Raw genomic sequence first — 25,433 nt, forward strand, 5'->3', positions numbered from 1 at the left:
CTGCCGATGGCCGTTTGGCTGATGATGAACAGTTAGTTGATGGATGGCTGTAGTCTAACTATACTTAGCTGATTTTCCGCATTTAACCTCTAATATGCGCCATTATTCGTGAAATACCCATAGGGTGCGTTGTTAAGCCATCCAAGCTCCCACCAAAGCCAGTAGACTACCTAGATTACTTCGGTCTTCCTGGAGATACCAATGTTTTCGCTCGTACTGTCTTCACACACTGTGCACGTAATCCTATAGCCCTTATCCGGTGGTGCATAAAGTCGCTATTACCTTCATCTCGCCGGCGGGCCGGTCGCGTTGCACCATCATCTGAGACAGGCTCATGTTGGGGTAGTTGTGGCGCTTCTTCATCTTCTTCTTTGTTGCCGCTTCAGGAGCTCCTGGAAGGGAGAGAAGACAGGTAATCAGTAATGATACACTTCTGATAATAAAATAATACTTATCTTAAGTAGCGCAGATGCGCTTGTTGCATTTATAAACGAATTCTTGAACGCGATCCATAGCTCGGCCTGTATGGAGGCGCAATCGGGGACAACCATACTCACCGAGCATTGGTTAACTAAATTAGAAACCCGAGGCATGCCTCGATAAGGCGTGGGCACGCGGCTATAATCGAATGATAAGAAAGGATTGGCGAACCATTGCCGAGATAGACGAATGCATAACGCGCACCCATAGTCAAAGTCAAATATTTTTATTCATCATATAAATACTTTTAGCGTTAAGTCCACCCTTTGTACTTTTATTTGTAATATTTGTACAATAAAGAGTTAAATAAAAATTAAAAAAAAATGTATATAAAATTTTCTGATGAACGTAAATTTTTACAAACTACTATAGATAAAGATGAAGATGACTACGTCTACGTAAATAGCAATTAAAATAAACAAAACAGAAAGAAATATGTGGGGAGTAAAAAGGAATCCATATTAAAAATCTAAAAATAAATATGACATAAAAATAAATGTAGAGGCAAATTGAGTGACGATTCGACGATGCCAAAGTAAACATAAAACGAAAATAGTTCAGAAATAATCACCCCACATTTATAAAACGTTTCGAGGATAGACGGGACTTCAGTAATTAATAAAATTAGATTTTATTACTTTAAAAGTCACGTCTAAAATACAAAACTTAAATTGATGCCCTTTTTAGATTCCCTCACTCTATTCTGAGTTCTAATTTAACTATCTGGTACGTAGATACTGAATGAACCAAATATAGTTCACATACAAATACTATGAAAAACAAAATAATGTTTGCTGCCAATAAATATTTAAGTAATTTATCTATACATTTATAGAAAATGTGCAATGGTACAGGACCCTTTCTTCGCGAGTCCGACTCGGACTTGGTCGGTCTTTTTTATATTAATTAGTCTCAAGATGTTGAAGAATTAATTAATTAACCCAACCAACAAGAAAGAAACCTAACTTAAATCGATTCCTTTCAAAGTACCGCCGTCATAAGTTACAAATTCTTATTTTAAGACTTAGTAAAACTCCCAAGTTTTCTTAATAGCTTTAAGATGGAGGGTGAAAAGGGATGAAAATGTCTTGCAGCGGTTTGTAACTCATTTGTAACTTCATCAAGTCTGGACGCGACGTTTAGCTAATCGTAAACATCTTGTAGCTATTTGTATTAATATAGTATTTGCTATAATTAAAATTTATTAAGTCCATTTTGTGATTCATCCTATAGAACTAAAAGAAAATATCTTTATGGTGTTTAGTCGAAGAAATACCACCCAATCGGCAAAAAAAACGATCTCAAACTATCAGCATATAAAATGCCCCGCACAATACAACTAAAACAACATTTCATTGCTATTTAAAGCGCGATAAACGTCGCAAAAAGTATTAAATAGACATTTAAGTTTAACTTTCTGTGAGGCCATAAAAAGCGAACTTTTATACAAAGTACGACTCGTTTACATACCGCTTGTCCCGTGAACTCGAAACTACATCAACTTCACCACATCTAAGCGTCTTATTTTAGGGGTTATATTCGCTTAGTGGCGTGTGATCGTAGGGGTCAGGTGGCCGTGTCATTGAGACTGGAGTGACTTTGTCCGTTCTTCAGACGACCAGACGGTCTCGTCCGACCCATTACGTCTGTTATTGCGACTAGATACTCTCTGTGCTTAGTCTAAACTGACGGCTCATCACACACTTTTAGCTTAGATTAACGAGATACGAATAAGATGGCGTGTCGCATAAAAAACAAAGCGAAAAACTGTTTGCATTTTGTTTACTCTCAAACATTTTTAAGTTCAACCTAATGATAACCATTGTACTAATGAATAAAGTCACAAATTTTGCCTAGCAAGAGCAATCTAGCCCAACTAATTAAATTAAGAGTTCAGTTGTAGAAGTGGGGTGTTAATAAAATTTGTCGAGACGTTTCTTTTGCACAGACACTCCATCTAGTTCCTATCGTTTATCTAAACCGACGGCTCATCTCACACTTTGTACCTACGCTCTTTGTTTGAGCGTTTTAATTGGTAACTTAAGTTTTGTTTATCTTAACAGAGAAGCTACTGGTGTCTGTTTCGATGTTTAAATGGCTTTCAATTAAGTGTTAGCAGCAATCAAACATGGTGGCGTCAGCTTTCTTTGTGTATTTGTTGATTCTTTAATGCTTATTCGAATTATTTTTAAGAAACCCATATAGCTCATCCTCTAATAATCATTAATAATAATAATAATCATTACATTAAAATAATATAAGTAAGCATCTAACTTTTGCCGCGTTCTTTAAAAGAACCCAGTGGATATTCCAGAATAAAAGCCCTAGAGTTATATTCAATATATTGGTTTATTTTACCAATACATTCAGTAGCTACAGAGATCAACACCCACGACCCCACAGACCTATTTACAATATTAGCATAGATACATATTTGATTTAATTGCAAATTAGAATTTAAACAGCTAGAATCGTGACCACTAACACGGCAACCCTCGGATAAACTCGGGGTTCATGTTTCTCATTTACTCTCCATATCATGTTTAAACCATTGATTAAAATAAACTTTTATGTATAGGTATACAAATATCCTTGTATCTATATGTTTCTTTTGAAGTGGTCCCGTGGGATTACTACTAGTCACTATTTGCAATGCACTTGCATTGCAGGTGACTCGAAAACGAATCACCCGTGGTTACGCTGCATTTTTATGTACGTACATAGGTATATACGTAATTGTACATGCGTTAACCCGCCATGGTAAAATATAATTAAAATAAATTACGGCACATTCGTATGTAACACGCCTAATTATAAGGTTAAAACTTACATACAACTGCAGTTAAGTTTGTAATTAACTTTATATCTTGCCTTCGTAATTACTTATTACGTTTGTAATGGCCTTACATAAAATTATGTAAATGCCGCAACAACAATTAAATTTAAATTCTCAATTCCAATATGATAATAAATTCTATTAAAACATTCCGTTTATCAAGATCGGGTTACAAAGAGCGCCGGACGATTTAGGGAGAAAGTGGGAAATCAGAATCTGCGTCCCGCCGCCGCTGCCGCCGCCGCCGCGGCAACCACTTATTAACACCACCGCATCGCACCAGCCCCTATCTACCCACCGCATCCCTCACAATCAATCATTTATGAACATCATCATAAATAAACCACTCAACTAATTCTAAAATCAATCAATTACTCACGCAAAAACCAACAAGAACAAAGGAGGGACGCGAGACGTAATCAACAACAAAACTGTGTCATCTCGTGATTCGATAGCTTCATAATTAGTTAGCGAGCCGAGGTATAATGCCGTTATCTATTTGCACATTATCTGGTAGATTTGCAATTAAAATAGGGGTAGTGGGTGGGTGGCGGCGCGGCGCGCGGGGCGCGGGGGGCGGGGCTCGTCAGATCAATAGTGGCGCGGGGCGCGCGCCGGCCGGCCCGGCACCGCCGATTGTTTCAAATTACGCCCGCCCTTTGTTCCGCAGACCGATCGCCGACCATCTTTTTGTTTGCTCTAAACGGCCAACTTCCTTTACGGTAATTACGCAACCCCGTACCTCCAGTAACGAACCCGGGCTAATCTAGTCCACGTCATCCTCTTTTGCCGCCTCGCGCCGTTCGCTACAATTTTGCTCCTCGACATCTTTTTAAAAATATAAATAATTCATACCGGCACCGGGGGACGGACAATTTAATTCCTTACTGTGGTCGTAATTAACGACTCCAAATAGACGATAACAACATGAAAACGGGCGGGAAGCGGACGCGGAACGGCGCCTTAATGAGTGGCGCCCAACGCGGGACCGATCGCGCCATTACCGCGAGTGGGGTCAACTACTGCGTAAACACACGACGCCGTGTGTTCTGATTAGGGTGTAAGTGCCCTCGAGTACTACGGCCCGATTAAATTACTAACCCTTTAGCGCGAAATATTTAAGTTTAAAAACATAATAAACGGTTTATGTTGGAGCGTAAACAGTTAGAGGACAATGGGCGGGGTGGGGTTGTTGCTCGCTGACGGAGTGCAGCTCCCGGTATTCAAACTGCACTAAATGCACCCCCTCCCACCCCCCTGTGCCACCCCCTCGCTGCCACTTTGCTACAAAGAGACCGCTTCTACCCGCTTTGTTAAGAATAACTCCTTCTAGCGCAACCTCTTCTCACTCTTAAGATAATAAGAAATATATACGCTTTCGAGTTTGTTTAACTTGGACAAAGCGGTTCTGCGCACTACACGTGTTTAATACTACTTATAGCAGCAGTATTTTAAATTGTAATTATAAAGTACCGTTTCTCTAGCTACGGGCATCACTATAACGCGGAAAGGAAACTCTAAAGAGCACTTAAATCGCTGTAAGCAGCAGACAATCAAAGCCCGAACGTAAACAGTTTATTGCCGTATTAAAACCCTCATGAAAAATTCAGGACCTCATGAAATCTAATTCGAAATTCCAAGAAGGATTTATCTTCAATTTATGCTTGGGTTTACATTTTATTTTATTTATTATGCCATTTCAAAAAACACGAACCCTTCTATTCAGTCCTTCAACCCCCCCATTATCAATAAGTGTTTGTTTGATATATCACTTCGGCAGCATGTGTTTATTTACCGTGTACAACCACAACAGGCAAACACCTCCCCACACAAATCCAAATATATCATTAGAGTCAATATCCAGACATATCAGTGTCATACGAGCGTGGGCGGCATACAGCCCGGTAAATACCACTTTCTGTAGTGCAACCAACAACACAGTGGCTTCATAGTACACACTAATAAATAATTCTCAATTCTACGACTTCGAAAATACTACACCAAATCATAGTCCTCATTCCCCAGCCTCTCTACTGATTCCTCTGGCTCTGATTACTCTGTCCCGGTTCACACTCCTGGGTAATTGGATGAAGGAGGTCCGTGGCTCGGCAGGGTTACTCTATAATGACAAAAAACGGACGAACGAGAGCTGTCGTGCAATCGGCACGTTTAACAACGAGATAGAGTCGTGGCTTGCGCAGCAGCGGTCCTAAACTTATGGCGACTTGTACAAACGTATTAAATCTAGATTTAGTGTTAAATCTCGATTTAGGCCATCAATTTATATGGATTGACGTTTCTTAAATCGAGATTTGACACTAAATCTAGATTTAATATGTTTGTGCAAGTGACCCTTAGTTTTTCGTCATATAGGACTAGTCCTAGAGTGTCCCCCGGGATCGCAGCCGGAACGCGGGGCGGCCGTTAATCGGATAATAATGCTCCCGGCGAGCCCAATAGCGCAGACTTCCGCGTGCGAAAGAATGCGATGAGATTTCCCGGTTATAGCCTTTAAATGGGGTTCGCAAATTGAATAGAAAATTTCGGCTGAAAGCCGCTGATTGTGGTGTTGTTTCACGGCGATTATGTTTCTCTTTTAAGTTAATGTTGCTTTGTAATTTTTTCGTTTTGTTTAATAGCATAATTATAAATTAAATCGTTATACTTAGGAGGAAAAATATTCCAATTCTGACTAAACACCGGGCCTTCCCGAGTGAGGTAATTATCTGCTGTAAAATGTACATTGTATGTAATGTACCACCTGCGCAATAGACATTCTAAATAAAAGACACTAACTATACACTAAAATACACTTCAGCTAACAATTTAAATTAGAGTCCTTACAAAGAAAGGAGATATTCCAACTCAAAGTTTAATTTGACGGGCACAAAGCCGCTTAAGTGGCAGATAGATTCACGTTATTAATAGACTAGACCGTGCAGAGCGAAAGCAAATTAACTTGGACACAGCTCTTTGAAAAGGTAAACGGCCGAGGGTGGTTGGGGACATTTCACGTAACTACGGAACCACGCAACCGTTAAACAGACCCCTAAACAAAAGCGACGCAGCTCAAACGACGCCGTAAACTGTGCCGTGATCACTGCAGTTAATTTCTAGACGTTATTATGTACCGGCCTTAATGTTGTCGCATTGCTGTTAACGCTTATTCTTGTATAAACTGTGTTTACTATAATTTTAACATGGTTCTATGTAGAGGGTTTTTTTGGTACAGATTTTAGTTTAGATACTGTTAAATTTGCATGAATGCACACCCTTTTAAAAACATCTTTTGATTTTTGCGAGAGCAAAGAATATTGCGCTCGTTAATTAATGTAAAAAAGTGGAGCAGTTTCCTTCCTGCGACGGGAAATAAAGAGAGTGGGGAAATGAAAATAAGGCAAGACGTCCGTTCCGCCCGGCTGCCTGCGAGTGAATGCCACTTTTACTGACTAAATACATTTCACCTCCTTATATTTCTTCAGCAATTTCCTTCTGTCGAGCCTTCTCCCTCCTTATGACATGAATAATAATTTGTTTATTGTTATCTTATCTCATTTCGTCTGTTTATTCGCCGAATGGAGGATCAAGTTTCGTTGCGTAATTTGTTTATTTGAATGAGCCTGTCTTCTAACTTGAAATTGAAAGATCAATTATTTTGAAACGTTTGGAGAATCTTTTATGGTTGTTATCAAAATAAGGATAAGCTTTTTACTTCATTGCCGTTGTACAAAATGAGTAGTGAATAATGACTTCAGTATAACATGATACTAAGATTATACCCACAGTATCGTGGCACATGCTGAGTGGGAGACCTTTTGTTGTCACTTTCATCTGAACATATAGGTACACTTTGGTGTACTAACCGTAATTCACTATTTGCAAAGGCGACAAATTATTTTGTTCACTTATTTTTATGTATTCTATACAAGGCCAGCGTGGTGGACTAGGCCTGAAACCCTTCCTTCATTGGTAGGAGACTCCTGCCCCAGCAGTGGGGAAGTGATGGGCCGTGATGATGATGATGATCCAAATTACCTTTAATCTGTTCCGCGGGCGGGGGCGGCGGCGTGGCGGGGGACTGCGCGCGCGCCGACAGCGTGGCCAGCAGTTTCCGCTTGTGGTTGCACAGCTTCGTCAGCTCGCCGCTAGATGGCGGCTGGTACGGCTTGCTCGACACCTGCAGGCAAAAGAGATGGGGTTTAGTTGGAATATTTATACATTTTTGAAAAAAACTAACCTTACCATGAATGCGTGTCTGGCGTTAGATACTATGCATTATTGTTTTTTTAAATAATAAATAAAAATATTGTAAGTATACCTACATATAAAACTAAGTATACAACTAGGTTATATGTATCCCCCCAGAGTATAAATAAAACTGCCATTGTAACCTATTCAAGTATTCGGCCATAATATAAAGGTAAGTAAGCAGAACAAAGAAAGAAAGAAATAGTTTTATTCGCCTTCAAGAATACACAACATGGAAAAACACATAACAATACAAAGTAGGCAAAGGACACTTTTATCGTGAACAATTATTAATCAATCATTATGATAAACACTATTTCAATTTCTGCCAAGAGCATTAAAATTAAACGACAAAACAACAAACAATCAATCTACTCAGCACTTTAGAACAACACGCAAACATTTAAGACATTACAATGATTAATCCAACGTTCAAAGAAAACCAAGTTATTCAGAAAGTCGGCTCTCAATCTCTGCGAGGAAATGAAGGAAATACAATCATTTAAACACAATATCAAAGTTGCAAACATTGGCACCGCCCGGGCGCGGGTATAAATCTCAAGTTCCGTATTCGGCATGAAAAATCAATTCCCCAAGGCGGATAAGCTCGTTATAGCTGCTGCCAGTTGCAAAGGCCTCACTTTATTCTGGTTACGTGATTGAAGTTCCTTTGCACAACGTTTTGTTACAGAAGGTACGTCTTGCCTACGAGTGAATGTACGAAGCAGCTCAGAATATAAAGATAGATGGCAAAAGATTAAATCTACGGTATATTACAAATTCCTTGATTGTAGGAACATTAAAAAGGCACGAGATGAAAAGAAAGTCTATAATTTTCGGGATACTCTTGCTGTCTTACTGAATTACAATGTAATGCCAAAAGACCTTTATTTCAGATGTCGAAGCTCGGGCCGTATTTATGGCAAATCAAGATATAAAATAACGTATATCAACGTCGATAACGGACCCATGTAGCGGCAGCTGGTTCATCACAATATCTACAATCCAGACATTCGTCTGTAAGGTAATAGACGGAAGTCGCACAACAGTGAAATGCAGGTGGCACATGATTCGCACACTGCATTGCACAAGCCGCTGGGAAACATCAATTACAGACTTCCATTCGGGGAAACGCGAAATAACCACTGTGCTTACAATTTACTGCTTGACCATGCCATATTCTGTCGCGCTTGAAGGGTCATAACATCATCAGAATGAATGTGTAGTGATTTATTTAATAAAATATTGAATTGTAAGATTTACTTCAGCTTACATTATGTAACTACATACCTATAATGTTTAATTTTCATTTAGGTCCCTTGCCGTAAATATCTATTTGAAATAAAACACGATTCGGATTCTTTGGGAATAATGATAAATAAATGAGTAGTAAATTCTATTACTGAGTTTGTCTATTTATATAATTTTCTCGCAACAGCGTGCAAATAGAAAAGGTCCTCTTCGGTTGACTTTCTAGGTGAGATCTATTTCCGGCGGAAAACTTGTGTGGGATGGTAAACGGAAGCTACTTTTAAATTGCGGCGGTTTATTTGTGCCGACAAACGCCTTCTAAGCTCGAGTCCAGTATCAACTTTTACCACTACTCGGTTTATGAAAGAGTACCTTACGTCGCGTCGAGCATCATTTATAATACTTTTTCTGTAGCTATCTTTTGGAAATGTTCAGTGTAATTTTAAAATATTTGAAGAAGAGTTGTCCTTAGGGTCTTTTTATTTTTAAATGGTCTTACATACATTTCAATTTTCAGTCGATGATGTCAGTGCAGCAGACTTTTAGAAATTCGCGAATTTTATTTATCTAATTATTACTGGTTTCTATGTGGTCAGCCGCCAAACGTCTCTCCTCCTTTGTCTACCACAAACACAGCCGAGACCAGAGTCACCTGGTCAGGTTATACTCACACTGACGTCCGGACGAACACAGCCGTACATTACGCGATACGCCGGTGGGAGTGATCGACCAAACTAATTGAACATGGACGCTGTCAAGCAACAATGGTATAAATGATAATTATGATTTTCATTTTCAGTACTCCGATGTTGGGACTGTTTTGTTTGGCAATCATTATGGGATAAACGCTGAAACTGCTCCTTAGTAGAAATTTAGAACTGCCTAGCCAACACGAAATATATATTTTTTTCGCGACTTGAGAGTTGGTCCTGTATTGCTATCGTGTCGGGCACATTAACCTTCTGATGAGCAGTTCCCTCATAAAATGACATCCTGTATACTAGCTAGTGTATTGTGTTTGTCTATAGTTTGTCTAGTCTACAGACCACGTCTGCTATGTTGATTCGCGACACTAATTACTCGATTGTGGCTGCGTTTGGTCACTTCTCATTGTTTAGATGTAACAACCCATGCTATATACAGTGTTAGGCTAGAATTATGTTACTTGTGCCTTATTTATTATTATTCGAGATTAGACGACTGAATGGCGTAGTGGTTAGTGACCTGACTACTGAGCCGATGGTCCCGGGTTCGATTCCCGGCTGGGGCAGATATTTGTTTAAACACAGATATTTGTTCTCGGGTCTTGGATGTGCCCGTAAAATGGCAATAGGCCCGCCCCTATTACATTGGGACTAACATAACACTCTGGCGAAAAGTGGGTGCAGCAATGCACCTCTGCCTACCCTGCCGCAAGGGAGTACATTAGTACAGTAAAGGGCAGAAAGACCTGACCCCTCTCAGAAACATTGTTACTATGAGAGGGGGTCAGGTTTCTCTGCACCTTACCGTACAAGGCGTGAGTGCGTGTGTGTGTGTATTATTATTTATAAACCTTATTTCAATGCAATATTCATAATACCGTCAACAATTATAAGTAATCAATAAGTATATGATTTAATAGAGTTTTAAAAAATGTCTGCTTCACAATCAGAGCAGAAACGCAATTTAATTATACCTAAGTAACACCATGTAGTAAAAAACCTGCACATCCCGTTAAATAATCCGCACGAAGTCTTGATTATATCAATCACGGACAGAAGACATTTATTATTTGAACACGTATTTACAAATTAAAAGCGATAATTCTACAGCTATACCAGACTAAATACATGACAAATAGGAACACGGAAATCTACATACAAGAAAGTTATCGCAGCGTAAGTAAGCAATAAACCTCCTTCGACCATTTACAACCCTAGACGGACTCATCTCATACATCGCCTACATAGTAAACAGGCCAATATTTTATTACTTTTTTACGTGACTGTACTGTCATTCCCTTCTGTCATGTCATTGAGTGCATGAAAAAGTGTGGCAACGTAAGTAAAATTCTACTAAGTTGGTAGAAAATTCATAATAATGTGGTGATATTCTTAGGGAAATTTAAATTAGTTAAAATACGTTAATAGTATGATTTATCCGACTCACCCTAGTTACCACCGCACCACTCGCTTTTTACAGCGTATTTATTACAATTATTTGTCGACTGTCAAAATATCATTTCACAAATGCTCGGTCACTGAGGGGAAGAAATGGCAAAATAAACACTCTAGATGGTTTTTCAAATTTCAGCTAAAATCTAATATATTATATTATTTTATTACTATAAAATTAATTATGGTTGCCTTACCTTCTTCATGTTATTAATTTCCTTCTCTTTGAATTTGCTTTTTAAATAATTTTCTTTTTGAATTTACATTACTGGTTAAGTTGTCTAATTTACACATGTGATAACATCGTATCATCAAATATTTTTCTGCCACCAATCTTATTATATTTATTTGGTGCAGTGAACCACAAATATGCTCAGTTGTGACAGCAAAGAAGTTGTTATTGCCTACATTTTTTTTCAATACTGTGTACATTATCTTTGCATGTATTATACTGGTCATTTTGAAATCCTGTACACACATATATTTTCTCAAAACTTCTTCAGTAATTTTGCAAATATCGTACGTATCTTGTGAGGCGTACACCAAACCTCCTTCATCTCTCACACTTACAAATTTGTGAAATACTTTTTTTTCTTTTGCCAGCAGGGATTCAATACACGCAGTACATTTGATTTTTTTTAATAAGCTCCTTGCGACATAACCAGCGATGTATCCTACCACCTGTTCTTTGTACTCCCAAAACTGTGTGTTGTGTAACAATTGTGACGCACGTTCCAGGTTTTCACCTAAAGATTCCTGTTCACTGGTTTCGGCCTCATCATCATCTGGCCGCGTTGAAGCAGCGGTTTCATTTATCGATTTTAGCGCGGAAGAACACATCAAAATAGATATGTGCTCTAAGGGGACACAATTACCCGATTCCGCTGATTTTAGTTCCATGTGACACAGAAGTTTTCTGTAAATGCCTTTGAACTGACGAGCATTTGGGTTGTCGTTGTGTCCGCCATGCATTCGAATTGATCCGAAAAACAGTTCAATATGGTCTTGACTTAATCTATACGTGGTCAAGTACCGCAGCCTGTTGGATTCAATTAGAGTCTCATATAACGATTCCAAACTTTTAATACACACAAGAACTCCAAGAAACCCGGTGAAGCAAGGGGATTTTAGTATAGGTGTACAAGTTTTTAGTGTGATTTTCTTAGAGGTTTGGTGCTCTTTATAAGTTCTTTTTCTAGAAACTTTTATGTTGAGACTCAATATCATATCTTTGGCTTCTTGTAACTCCGCAAAAACTTCATCTTTCATTATTGGAATAATTGGACGTTTAAAGCCATGGGAACTGAAGTTTCGGGAGTTGAAAATATCAAAAATGTTGTTCATTATCATAATAAATTTTTCGGTTGCTTCACTATTTTCAAAACCAGGAAGTTTAAGTTCTTGTCGGCAAAACTCAATTGCTTTTGAGACACTTCTACTCAGCAGTTGGGTAGCAAGTTTCACATTCATTATGGAGTTTCTGAAATGTACATGCTTTTTGGTCAATCGGTTTGCCAAATTCAAACCAATTTGCTCTTGCATTTCTTCAAGTTTCTTAATATAGTCCCACTTTATTTCCTTATCTTCATGCATAAAGGTTTCTTTCAATTCGAAATGATTTCGTATAAGCTTTAACATATGACAGAAATCCAAAAAGACAGCCACCTCATAATTAGCGCATGGGTGTTTAAATGAAGTTTTGAGATTTTTAGGGTCATGAAGATTACAACCTATAGTACCTTCATTGCTGATACGTTAGTACTGTGTCCATCAAATGTCAAAGACACGACATCAACTCCAACTTCATAGCATCGGCTCAGTATTGTATTAATTATGTTTGCCTTTTGTTCTCCTGTCAATCCGTGAATTAAAAAATAGGCTACTGGTAATTTCCATGACTCATTTAATGATACCAGCATAAACGCATAAGCTTCGGAAGCTTTTACATTAAGGTTCTCATTAGGACCAGTTCCCATATCAACAAGGCCTTCATCTTGCTTAGTTTGTCGGTTAAAGCACCTTTGCTGTCTGATAGCCATTTCATCAGCAATTAATGCACAGGTCATATTAGCATTAGACTGTTTTCTTTTAGCTTCTAATATCTTAAATGCATCATCTGTTAAGCCAGGGGAGCCATCAATATTTGCATACCATTTTGATATTGTCTTTGGATGAGGGAGACAAGTTTCAAATTTATTTCTAATGTATCTATAAGCGTTAGGCGACAAAAAATGGAGGGTCAAGCAAAATTTTCTAAATTCTGGTTCGTATTTTGACGCAGGCTTTTTAGATTTTCCTTGTATTTTTTTCTTCATTTTAGCATACAAGTCTGCAGCAAATACGTTACTACTCAAAACGTCATGAGTGTCATCGTTAATATATCTTTCTGTTTTTAAAGTCTCAAGAATTTGTTTGAACGAGGCTAGTTTTTTTTTGAGTCGCAAATTTTTGCGCCTGAGCGACTGAATTTTAAGTATGTATCTTTTCTGAAGTGCTATTTTTTTTCTTAACTGTTTTCTCAACTTGGCTTTTTTTGGGGTATCAAAAACAGAATCTAAGTCTGAAAAGTCTTCAATTTCCGTCTGGTCTACTTTTGATGTTTTAGGAGTTGAAGGAAAAATTGGTTGGTCATCTGTTTCTGTGGTTTTTTTTTCATATTGATTTGATGTGGAAGGCGTCTAAAAATTTAGATAAAAAAAATCTTGTAGACAAAAAATTATCATGCTACCTATATAATTTAGTAGCTGTTCCCGCGAGCTTTGCTTCGCATTAAAAAGTTTTCTAGTGGGAATTCCGCAATAAAAAGTAGCCTATGTGTCCTGGGTATCAGCTAACTCCATACCAAATTTCATTAAAATTGGTTCAGCCGTTTTGACGTAAATAAGTAACAAACATACACACATACGCTAAAACTTTCGCATTTATAATATTAGTAGGATGTATTAATATTAATGACAGGACTTTATCAATGTAATTAATTGTAGGCCTAACTAACCGGCTGTTTGCTAAATCCTTCACTTATTGCTTCTGCTTCTTCGCCAGAGCTAGCGCTTTCTTCAGACTTAGCTGGTAATACAAATAATGCCTGGAATGTGGAATTTAAATATTGTAGGTAGCTGGTAATAAAAGGTGTTGCAAAAAGGGTATACATTGTTGCATTATTATTTATTTTGAATTCATTGACCAGTTTGACACGACCTCTCGAATGTCTAGGATAAGAATAATGCCTGGGAATCTTACTTTGCTCGGTAACACTCCCTTTTTCAGTCTTCGGAGTCCTGTCTGATTTTTTGTGTAATATAGATCTTTGTGGTGGAAATGATCAGAGCAGATCACTGTGGATTTTGCTGGTTTCCAGTAGTCCTCTCCACGGCTTTTTCTAATTATTTCTACCCATTTGCTTCTTATAATGGGATCATTCGGTATCCTGATAATACATGTATATTAGAATTTAAACTGTAAGTGATAAAATTACCTTTTGTACCTATAATAAAAATTATGATAGCTTTAGTTGTGTAAAAGTTTACGTTTTGTCGAATACCATTTCGCCTCAGCGGAAACTATCACGAATACTTAGACATTATGATCTAGGTATACAGTTGACAAAAGAATAGCGAAACTTTTTCGTTTTCGTTTCGAAACGCAGAAAAAAAATGATTTTAATATATGCGTAGGTTTTGCAAATTCCATCCATTATTAATGAATTCAAGGTAGGTATGTGCCTAATTTCAATTTTGAGAATCCAATCACGAAACTATTTATGGTACACTTGTCATGTCGACCGGGTGTCGATAGGACATTCAAGCGGTAAATATAAATTATACTCACTTTTTGGTATATTTATTTTCAAGAAAAAACTGGCAACACCGAAGAAAATTATATCAATATTTACTTTCTTAAATTATTTATATTAATACATTACTTACAGATGGTAGGTGACCTTGTGTGTCGTTTTTAGTCGACCTTTGTAATTTCTGCACACGTTTAAAGCACATACACGCATTTTAAAAGGACAAAATCGAAATTAATGCCAACTGTCAAATATGTGTAGCACCGGCGATGACACAATAGACACTGTAGAGCGAAATTTGTAACGGGGGCAGTTTGCCCCAGTTTATGTATGGCAGCAATGGCTTCTTCTAAGGGGAATCTAGGGTTGTATATAATCAAAGTAAACCTCATACAAACCCACCCGCTGACACAACTGCATACAGATTAGCCATACCCTTTACTAATTGTGAAAATTACTGAGCGAGCTTGTTACAATGTGTGCACTTCACCAAGGCGCTCACAACTGCACAACTTGTATGCAAACAGTTGTGCATAACTCGGTCTAGCGACGCGCAACAACAACAGCCGCGTTAAAGCATACTTGTTAATAGCAGTTTTCTCGTATCGATGTCGGTAATTTATGCGGTGATTCCGGGCCGTGCGTAAGTAGTGCATAACGTATTATGTGAGGGAACGCTTAGCGGCTATGGCTAATGGGCACGTAACTATCGACGGCTGATTGTTGGCTGCACCGTGCAATTTTTTTCACAGTGTTTGCTTTTCAATATTGCCAGTGCCGTGTCCTTAAGCAAGGAATAATAGTTAATTCGTAATTAGTAGGTAGATGCGTAGTAGTGGACAATGGCCAAGGTAGCTCGAGCATAAAAGCGTTTTTGAACCAAGCAATCGCCACAATACGAAAGATAAAACAGAACACAATAAAATAGTAAATACATAGTTAAATCAACACACCAAATAAACGTAAATCCGTGCTTTATGCAACGGCTTCTACTCTTACGTACAGTGGACGTCAGTACAAACACAACACTTGCCATTCAAACTGAACACTTACGTTGAAGTTATTAAGAGCAGTGAACAAATGGGCAACTACGTTGGCAAGTCTCTCACAGTACGAGCGACGTGACCGTCCTTGTTCGAATTGCGGTGCAGTCACATTTGAACGATCGGTTTGTATGATTTATGCGAACAATAATAACAACTGGGCACTCTGGGCATGGTTTAATATCGCTGGACTGCACATTTCTGCTGCAGTTTGCACCGGACCCCGCAGGGAGCTATCCTCGGGCCACTGCTGTAGTTAATCGACACACGGATAATACATTTGTGTTTGATATAAAGCGTACTTTGGCAAACTAGCCGTGAAAAGTCAACACTAATTATGCTTTGTCAGTCATAATAGATAGTGACAATAGCCTCTATTTTTTAAAAATAAAACTTTGTTTAACAGAGGCAAATAACATAATAAGATTTCTATAGATTTGAAATTATTATCAAGTAGAATAATTTACCTCCGAGAATATTCTCACTAAGGGTGGATTCGTCCAAACATCACGTTACACGAGAATAACTATACCGGAATAAAATTTATACGCGAGTAAATATCTGGGATAAGTTGATTAGCATTCTACCAAGTTATACCATGATTAATTGAATGAACCATGAATGAACGAGGAACGAAACTGTAATGCAACTAAAATAAAAATAGCTGCGTTTCAAAGCATGCAATAGAAATGACATGCCAACTTAGTTTGAATGGATTATAATAGTATAAATTTGTTTATGTTTTAATATTTTATTCGCTGTTATTATTCTGAGAATTTGCCTTTTAACGTACTTTTGTTTATGTTTTGACAGATGTGTTTATATGTCATTATGACGGTTTTCTAATCAGCTGATGTGCTGCCGCCATTACAAAATTACTCTCGGATAAGCTCGTTACACGGTCAATTTTGGCGGTATAACATTTTATTCTTGGGATAAGCTACTTATCTTGGTTTCAGGTTTGGTAGAATGCAAAATCTGCTTACTCGCGAGTAACTGGTAGTTTACTCGTGAGTAAAAAGTTACTCTTCGTTGGTCGAATCCGCCCTAAGAGGTCTTTCAATTTAGGTATTTTATTACGAATTTAATTTGTATTATTATTTCGTCAAACGATGGAAGCCACAAGGAATGTTTAAGTGTGGATATTAAAGAAGCTTTGCGGTTTTAAGTTATGAAGTGAAAGTCTTGATCGTTTCGCCCGGGGATTGGTTTTCAATTTACAAGTGATTGTTCTGTAAATACGCAACCGGCTTTCATATCGGAGGCCTTATTAAGTTATTGATGATCACTGAACGGGTCTTTAAATGTTGAGGTGCGTCATTGTGTTCAATTATCCTGTCAGGTACGGATGGTATTTATGGTAAATGTGGAAAATTCTTGGAACCCTTTAAGGAGTCTCTTTGCGGTAATATAAACGATATTAAATTTTAATAGACTTAATAAATTTACAACCGACATTCAATTTCGTAAATGGAACTAGGTATGTAGGTACTTGTGGTATATGTGGTAAGAATTGAACTTCTGATGAACTCTCTCGTATAATACCTATATAGGGTGTTAGAAAAAAATATCATTAACGACTCAGATTCCTGTGAATGTTTTGCTGAATCAATAAATTTTGATAAAAGAAAGGATTTTCTTAAATAAAACCTCTAACCATCGCGATTGGGGACAGAAATATGACAACTATGACAAGGTACAAACAAAATCTGTAAAGCTGAATCCTAAATTCTACATAAATATTTGTATGGATTACACGCCAATGAGGTAATGGTTTCCAATATATCTGCAGCATTCCGACAGGTCAGTGAATAGCAATTTATTAAGCTGTATTAGTGGCCAGTTGCATCAGCAGGATGTCAAATGTGTCAATAGAGATAGCAGCAGCGTATTCCTAGCTATTCAGTATTCCTAATCCGATCCCAAAGGCGCTAGAGGGTTGCTCTATACTGTCGAAAAACGAACGAACGAGAGCTGTCGTGCAATCGGCACGTTCAATTTAGCGGCTAGAAATAGAGCCCAAAACATCAAACTTAATTTTTTGTCATACAGAGTGATATATCGCATAGACTCAACACTTGGGCGTCTTGAATCGGTATAACCGGTTCAACCCAAGAGAAACCATGAGGAGCAGTAGGTAAACATTAAGTGTTTAAGGGCCAATGATCAATGTCATACCTAAAGCCCAAAGAGACCATCATCATGAGCGTATATGGATAGTCCATTTGTGGACATAGGGCTCGCCCAAGGGTCTATTCAAATTATTATAAAGGTTATTAATATTGTACGAGCACATATGTGTTCTATCTTCACACCTTATATAAGCCATAACGTGGCATATACGCTGTACATTTACTGCCTCTTTAGAACCGCCGGATTGTCCAGAATAGTGCGCCTAGTGGAACACAAAGTCTGTTCAATGTGAATCCAATCAGGCCGAGTGACGAAACTGACGCGCAGTGACGCCTCCATTACTGATGGACCTGCAGGCTGCTAGTGATTATTGTGCAGCTTTTTGTTTCCGAAAATGTAGAAGAAGAGCGAGAGGTGTCATGCAATTAGTACGATTATGACAACTACATAGACTCGTGATATGCGCCCCGAAACTTCGTTTTTCGTCAGCTACACCCATGATTCTAGCTGAATATACCACCGGGTATATCTATTTATGAATAGAGATCCATGTGTATTAAAACAGCATTGATGTTACTTATTGTGTAATGTGAATGTGTATTATACACAGAGAATCAATGAGAGTCTGTGAACCGTTAAACATTGGGAAAGTGCATGTTGCCGATACCGAATGTACGAATCAAGACTACATTCATGTTATAGCAGAAACACCTAGATAAACGTACAGGTATGAATCCCTAATCCTTATGAAAATACCGCAATATGCAGTACTATATTATTAGAAAACCCATTTCTAACGACAATCCACCAACATTTGGCAACCAGCGAACTAATTCCAAGTTCCACCGGCCACGGCCAGCCGACCTCAAAGTTTATGCATAATTTGGCCTTCATCGGATAACGCTGCACCAGTTTTAAATATCGTCGTCGGGTTATGTAACCGACACGGCCGGCGTGAATAATGGCCGCGCTTTAATCTAGCTGCACTCCTACTGAATAATGGAGTCGCTCTGCCACTTATTGGACAATTGTGTATTAGGGTTAAGTGTCATTGATTGCAGGAATTAGTTGCGGCCAAACGAAAACAAATTATTTCACTGCAATAAAATCTAACGTAAAGCTAGAGTTGTTGCTATTCTAATTGGAATTGCGCAGGCGAGCGATTGCGGCCCTCGATAGCGACTGTCAAATGAAACACTTATCCAGAGGCTGGTAGTTCGGCCGGTGGTGTAATTATAAAACCGGTCGACGGCAGCAATCATAAAAAGAGAAGGAAGTGTGGCTTTATTTGCGGCCGCCGATGTCATCCGGCAATTTGTCCGCAGCGGCTGCGCCGGCCACTAATTAACAGGGACGTTCACCGCGCGCCGAACTTGCCTGGTTCGTGTCTGTCACCGCTCCCCTAGGGGGGTGCATTCCCAAACTTACAGGTACAGCCGCTAAATTAAATGACCGCTAAAGTCGTTTAAACACGACCGAGAGCCGGCACTGATCAATTTGGCCGCCGCTGAAATAGGCCGCAGTTGTCGGGTTGTAATTACCTCGTGTTGTTGACAGGCGGCGAATGAGATTCCCCCTCGGAAGCTTGTATGTAGGTCAAGCTCCCGTGAAACGTATCAAAGTCTATCCGCTGAAGGTAATGCAATAAGGGGGATCACGAGCTCGCTGAAATCCGTCGACTCAATAACGCCAATAACCAACTCTCTGGGGAAACGAATTTGATCGCGTAAAGAAAAGTCTAATGTTTATAAATTGGTGGTGTAAGTTGACGTTTAGTATTCTCTGGGGAGGTTTTTATTGTAACAGATATAAATTTAAAGTGATTATGTCATTAAAGTATAAATTGTAATGATCTTTTTCGGTTATTACATATATTTTCTATCTTCTTTAGTTGTAAACGTTTGAATAGAAAACTTAATAAAATCATCCTTACTAGGTCGGCTCGTGGCTGTCATTGGAAACGACAGGTAATTTATATTACAATGAAGGTCAACTGGAACCTGAAGGCTTTTCTTGAAAAGCTGCCTTTCTGGGAAAGAGGATATTTTAGGGCTTTCATCATAATATACCTAACAAAGCAATAAATATGTTTTTTTTTAATGATTCACAGCTGTTCACAGAATATTTATCTTATGCTACGATTATGGTGACATAAAATGACCCCTACAGCCCCCCCGGCTGCAAGACATACCAAGACAACCCAGCCATTACCAAAAAGACCAACTCAGCCGCTTGCAAAAACCCATTCGCATTCGCACTCCCTTCTTAAGCGAGGCAAAAAATCCGCTTACAAGTGGTTAGTTACCTTCTAACAAATGGACATTTGTCCGTGAATGGACTGTTTGTGCTCGAGTCAGAGGGTGAGGGTCGTATAAAGTACAGTTTTGTATTGAATATCGACGACCTTGACCTGGGTGGAGCGAGGGCAGATTACACTGTGGGAATGAGGCGTTTGAACACCACGGGGTCGCTCTAGATTACGAGATACGCTAACCAGGACTACTCTATCTCGTAGCAATAACGGTACTGATTGCACGACAGCTCTCAGTAAAGTCCCCGATATTGTCATAACACGTGGCCGCAAAGGTGTTCACGAAGACAAAGCGTACAATGTTTACGGGAGCCCTAAAGATGTTATTTATGTTGCTGATAATAATGTAAATGTATGTCCATTGTGTGTAGACAATAGATCAAAATCCTAAAACGCCGATAACAAGCGAGAAGAACAAACGCTGAGAAATTCTACGCAGACAATTCTTAAACTTAACAATGACAAACATGCCATTTATGCAACTATAGACACATAAACTATAATATTGTACATAGGTATAGTTAATCGCGTTGGGAATTAAAATGTTGTATAATATCAACTTAGGTACTTATATCAAAGATAATTAGAATCCTAACTAATATTATAAATGCGAAAGTAACTGTGTATGTCTGTCTGTTACTCTTTCACGCCAAAACTACTGAACCGATTTGATTGAAATTTGGTATACATACGGTCTAGACCCTGGGAAAGAACATAGGCTACTATTTATCCCGGAATTCCCACGGGAAATTGAAATTTGGTATACATACGGTTTAGACCCTGGGAAAGAACATAGGCTACTTTTTATCCCGGAATTCCCACGGGAAAACTTTTTAAGGCAAAGCGAAGCGCGCGGGTACAGCTAGTATATTATAAATATGGTAAGAGGTATCGCAAAGCAATTTACTACCTCATAGAGCAAGCCAACTTAAAATTACAAACGAATAAATCGCGGACAAAACACAAGCAATACAATTGAAAGAATTAAATACACGTAAGTATATAACCTAACGTAAGGCAGAAACTCAACATTTTGCAACGTACGTAATATTTACCAAACAACAATCAAACACAATAGCATTCAAACGTACCTTCTCTAAATATGTTGTTAGGTTTGCAAAGCCGAGGTGCCTATTGCAGTAGGCGCCTGTATCATTAGATTCACTTGAATAAGCCCGAGACTCTGAGGGCCTAGGAGGTCACTCTAAGCTAAATGTAGAAGCGCTGCGACTCTATCTAGTTGTATTAAACGAACAGATTTCTGCTAAAATGAATCTGGAGTAACCCCTTGCCGAATAGGAAACTCCTCGCCTGATATTGTATTTACATGAGTCGGTTCTCAAAGCATCGGGAAACGATCTCGGCCGTACAATGACCAATAAACAATGGCTGTAAAGATAGACAAAGACCATGCTGTAGCGGAGGCGCTGTCCGAAACTCCGACCAAATGTTACTTCCTCATTCGTGAATGTTTACTTTGCTGCACTATAATAATAAAACTCGACAGACTAGTGCAGAGCGAAGTTGAAGAAGAAAATCTAATTATGTTTATGAAGATAACACGAGCATGCGTATTGTTATGCTGAAAACTGTATTGTCGACAAAAGTCACCTTCTAAACATGCAACGAGGCAAAAAATATCCAAAAAAGGTATTCACAATTTACCGTACTCATGTCCTAAAGATCAAAGGGGTAACAATGGAGAGAAATATTTTCCTATATACGAAAGCCATAGGGGGCGGAAACGGAAACGGATTTTAAAGGATCCCAGTTGATACGTTTATCCCGCATATTGTAGACACGGTTCTGGAAGGCTGTAGGGGGGATTTCACGTCCTTTTCCGTAACAGCCACGTGTCTCTGTATCATTTTCATTCACGTAAGACTTAAAACATGGTTGGCATTAGGATAGATACAGGAAGTCGGGATTTCGGTTCGTTGCTTTAGGCAAGAAAAAATAAAATGAGCGTATGTATTTTCACAAGAATTAACGTTACTTTCCTTAAATTTCACACCTGTAAATGTTAAGTGCAGTAACTAATCATAAATCTGTAGAAAAGTTAAGCAGAACTTGATTATGGAACGAATTAGGCATATTAATTACTCTGTGAGCGAAAATCTGGGTCTTTAAGTCTTAATATGATTTAACTTCCTAAAATGACATAATTATGGAATTTCAATGGCAGGTGGAACTTTTTTATTGCTAGTGAGTTTTCCTTTTTCAGAAGTTAACCAAGAACCCTGCGCTACTGTAACTCCTCTACACAAAGACGTCGCAGCCGGCGGGCGCTGCTATCACCGACATCATCGGCGCGGCGGAGCGTGTCCAGCCGAGGCCATTCTACTGCCGCACCAACGAAAATCGCCTCTAAACACTTCGCGATAAGGATCTCATTTCACGCGATACTTTACACAGATACCGTGTCATATGCCGCGAACATATGGGTGATACCGGGCGCGATAGTTCGGCTACTTTATTGTTTAACTGGCAGTAAGGATGATATAGCTAAGCTTGGAGTAATCTATTGAAGAAAATTATAGATTAGCTACCCAAGTACCTATCGCAAAAAACTCTGAAAGTAATCAAGTATCAGACTGGGACCGTCTTGCTAGAATTACGTAGCCACTTTGTTATGATTACGAGCACAGAATTTAACTTCTCCAGAAGCGTTACGCTTAAGTCAAAAGTCAAAGTCAAAATTTTTTATTCATCGTACAAATATAAAATTTTCTGATGAACGTCAATTTTTACAAATTACTCTCCGTTCGGATAAGGGGGGGCTCTTTCTGTCTAAGGAGAAGAACGGAGGCAAGAAACTCCTGAGCCATCTTTTCAAAAAAAGACTTAAAACTAGTTGGTATACAATACATATAAGCTTAATAATAATTATTATAATAATAATAATAATAGCTTAGCACAAGGATCCAATCTACGACATAGCTCTGCGTTTACTAGCGCCCTGTAACTTTACTATTGGTCTCTACAACTGTGCTATACTCACAAAGTAGTTACTTTACCTAGGTGTGTTATGTTGTGTCGATGTAACCTTTAGGGCGACAGTTGGAATTAGATGTACCTATAGTTGGGTGCAGGAGCCCCTAATGTTCCGGTCGGATGGCTTTGCTGCAGTTATCTTCACCCGGTGTTGAACTTTCAAACGTTTAATGGGAGTTTAAACTTAGTTGTGTGCAGGCGGATTGCGGCAAACGCTCTATCTCGACTATGGAAATTTCTCATCTTATATTTGTTGTATCTATTGCTATTTTCTGCAGCCTAAACAATCATATTATTTGAGTTGCAATAATCCATCTTTACTTACTTCTCCCACTCTTAGCTTATTTTCTACGTAAATTGCGTAGTATTGCGTACTTATACCCAATATATGGGGGATTTATAGTACCTATTTAAAATAAAACTCCTGATCAATAAAAAGGTCACTGCACCACATTTATATTACTAGTCAAGGTGCCTCTGTTTAGCGTAGCCTGTGAGTTCTGCGAGTACCGGCCACACAAAATAAATTGTCAACCATTCATTTTATTTCTTTCTCCTATTTACTTGTAACTTGGTATGCTGTATTTCAATTAATTGCATTTTCTCCATTTTCTACAGAGCTTTTCAGTTCAAGTATTATTTTTTTGCTTCCTTTTTTAGAAAAACCAACTAGTCTGTAGCGGATCTGTGTACTACTTAACTTTTAGTGTTGATGCATGTTTTGTAAAACTTTTAACAGACACAAACATAAGTACTTAATTGTTAGTAAATAGACCTATTAAACTTTGGAATACACACCTGCGATTATAAGCAATTTCGAACCATTTTGCGAACAGATCCAATTATGTGAGAAGCATAAATCACGTCGCTGGCATTCTTGCCCCATTACAGGCATTTTCTTCAATACACCGTAATTAGTATCACTGTTTTAAACCATTAATTTATTGAAACAAAAACTGCTCTATAAATCTGCAATAGTTAATTCACGTTATTGATCGGAAAAAGTACCTAAATTAATCTTACAAATAGAATATCTAAATGGTATTCCATTTTGTAATAGGTACCCATTACTACCCGATAGCTTCTTTATGCGAACTACCTCTGTACGTCCAACGGTAAGTCTATGTCCAATTTTAGCAAACATTACCCATAACACTTCTACCAAAAACCTTTAACATTATTCCAATGCTAGGCGTGAAATATGGCCAACGGAACCCATTTTCATATTATTGGTTAGAGAAGGCCTTTGGCTAATCAATTGAAATTACTACACATTTCGATATTAGGTATAATTATTAGGAATCCTTGTTATTTTTGATCACATTTTTTTTTCTTATTTGCACACCCGTGATTTTCGCTCTCGTACCTCCTGCAGGTTGGCAGAAAGTGGTTTTAGCATTAAGTCCACCTGATTGTTCATTATTACTAGCGTAAATTGTGCAATAAAGTATAAATAAATAAAATATTAAGATTTAATAAACTGAGTTCTCCTCATCTACAAGGAAACACTGATCGATTACAAGTTCTAATCGGAATGCAACGTGGTACCAACGCGGTAGGCGGCGCGGCCTGCACTTTCACCGCCTCGTGAGAAAGTCGACCGCACTCACTGGCGGGAGGGTTGCCAGGTCGACTGATACCGCTTGGGCATGGTTTTAATAGTCAATAGCATAGCAAAAGGGTATTGTAGGGTTGAAAGTATGTACTAATTATGTATTTATATAACTGCTATGATAACATATGGAATATGTCGAATATGTCCAGCAGTGGACAAGCGACGGACCGAAATATCTTTCACATATTATCACCTATTAGGTTGAATTTGATGACTTCAGTTCATTAATGAAAAATTACAACAGTCGGTAATATATACTCATTCGTCGTCTAAACATTCTCAAGAAAACTAGCTTTAGAAATTATGTAAGTGTACAAATAAAGAATATTCTATCTATCTATCTATAGCTCTACTCAGGTTTAGTGTTAGCGATCCTGATGATATCCGATAGATGGAAAATAAGACGTTATTTACCATAAGCGCCCAGTTATCGGCGATAATTATGAAATAAACCCCGATATGCCTATCAAGAAGCTGGCAACACAGCTCTCCACACAACTATAAATACACGATACTCAGCTCGTGCTGTGATAGGGTGAAACTATTTGTTGTTTCACGCCGGTTCAGAGTTGCCTA

The 25,433-nt window shown here is 38.4% G+C and overlaps 3 protein-coding genes and 1 long non-coding RNA gene across 7 annotated transcripts in view; 1 reads left to right on the forward strand and 3 right to left on the reverse strand.

Moving 5' to 3' along the window:
• LOC105387937 overlaps nucleotides 1-25,433 on the reverse strand; it is a 70,105-nt gene that overhangs the window by 11,268 nt on the left and 33,404 nt on the right. For all 4 annotated transcript variants that reach the window (XR_005253929.2, XM_038108843.2, XM_038108848.2 and 1 more), the window contains exons 3-4: nucleotides 7,352-7,493; nucleotides 283-392 (exon numbers count right to left, since the gene is read on the reverse strand). Coding sequence is in view for 3 of the 4 variants with exons in the window: in XM_038108843.2 (XP_037964771.2) it covers nucleotides 283-392; nucleotides 7,352-7,493 (252 nt within the window). In the remaining variant the exon portion in view is untranslated. The remainder of the gene's footprint in view (nucleotides 1-282; nucleotides 393-7,351; nucleotides 7,494-25,433) is intronic.
• On the forward strand, nucleotides 10,706-14,960 carry LOC125489004. Its single transcript, XR_007266657.1, has 2 exons — nucleotides 10,706-10,857; nucleotides 14,900-14,960. It is a non-coding gene; the product is annotated as an uncharacterized LOC125489004 (long non-coding RNA).
• Nucleotides 10,963-12,280, reverse strand: LOC125489002. The gene is made up of 2 exons (XM_048623226.1): nucleotides 11,169-12,280; nucleotides 10,963-11,057 (listed from the first exon to the last, which is right to left on the reverse strand). Exon 1 carries the CDS (start codon nucleotides 12,238-12,240, stop codon nucleotides 11,182-11,184), a length of 1,059 nt encoding a protein of 352 aa, XP_048479183.1. The 5' UTR covers nucleotides 12,241-12,280; the 3' UTR covers nucleotides 10,963-11,057; nucleotides 11,169-11,181.
• On the reverse strand, nucleotides 13,937-15,035 carry LOC125489003 (THAP domain-containing protein 6-like). Its single transcript, XM_048623227.1, has 3 exons — nucleotides 14,898-15,035; nucleotides 14,212-14,398; nucleotides 13,937-14,056 (listed from the first exon to the last, which is right to left on the reverse strand). The coding sequence occupies exons 1-3, from the start codon at nucleotides 14,972-14,974 to the stop codon at nucleotides 13,958-13,960; spliced, it is 363 nt and encodes a 120-aa protein (XP_048479184.1). The 5' UTR covers nucleotides 14,975-15,035; the 3' UTR covers nucleotides 13,937-13,957.

Source organism: Plutella xylostella, chromosome 9 (genome assembly GCF_932276165.1).
Source record: "Plutella xylostella chromosome 9, ilPluXylo3.1, whole genome shotgun sequence".
Lineage (NCBI taxonomy): Eukaryota > Metazoa > Arthropoda > Insecta > Lepidoptera > Plutellidae > Plutella > Plutella xylostella.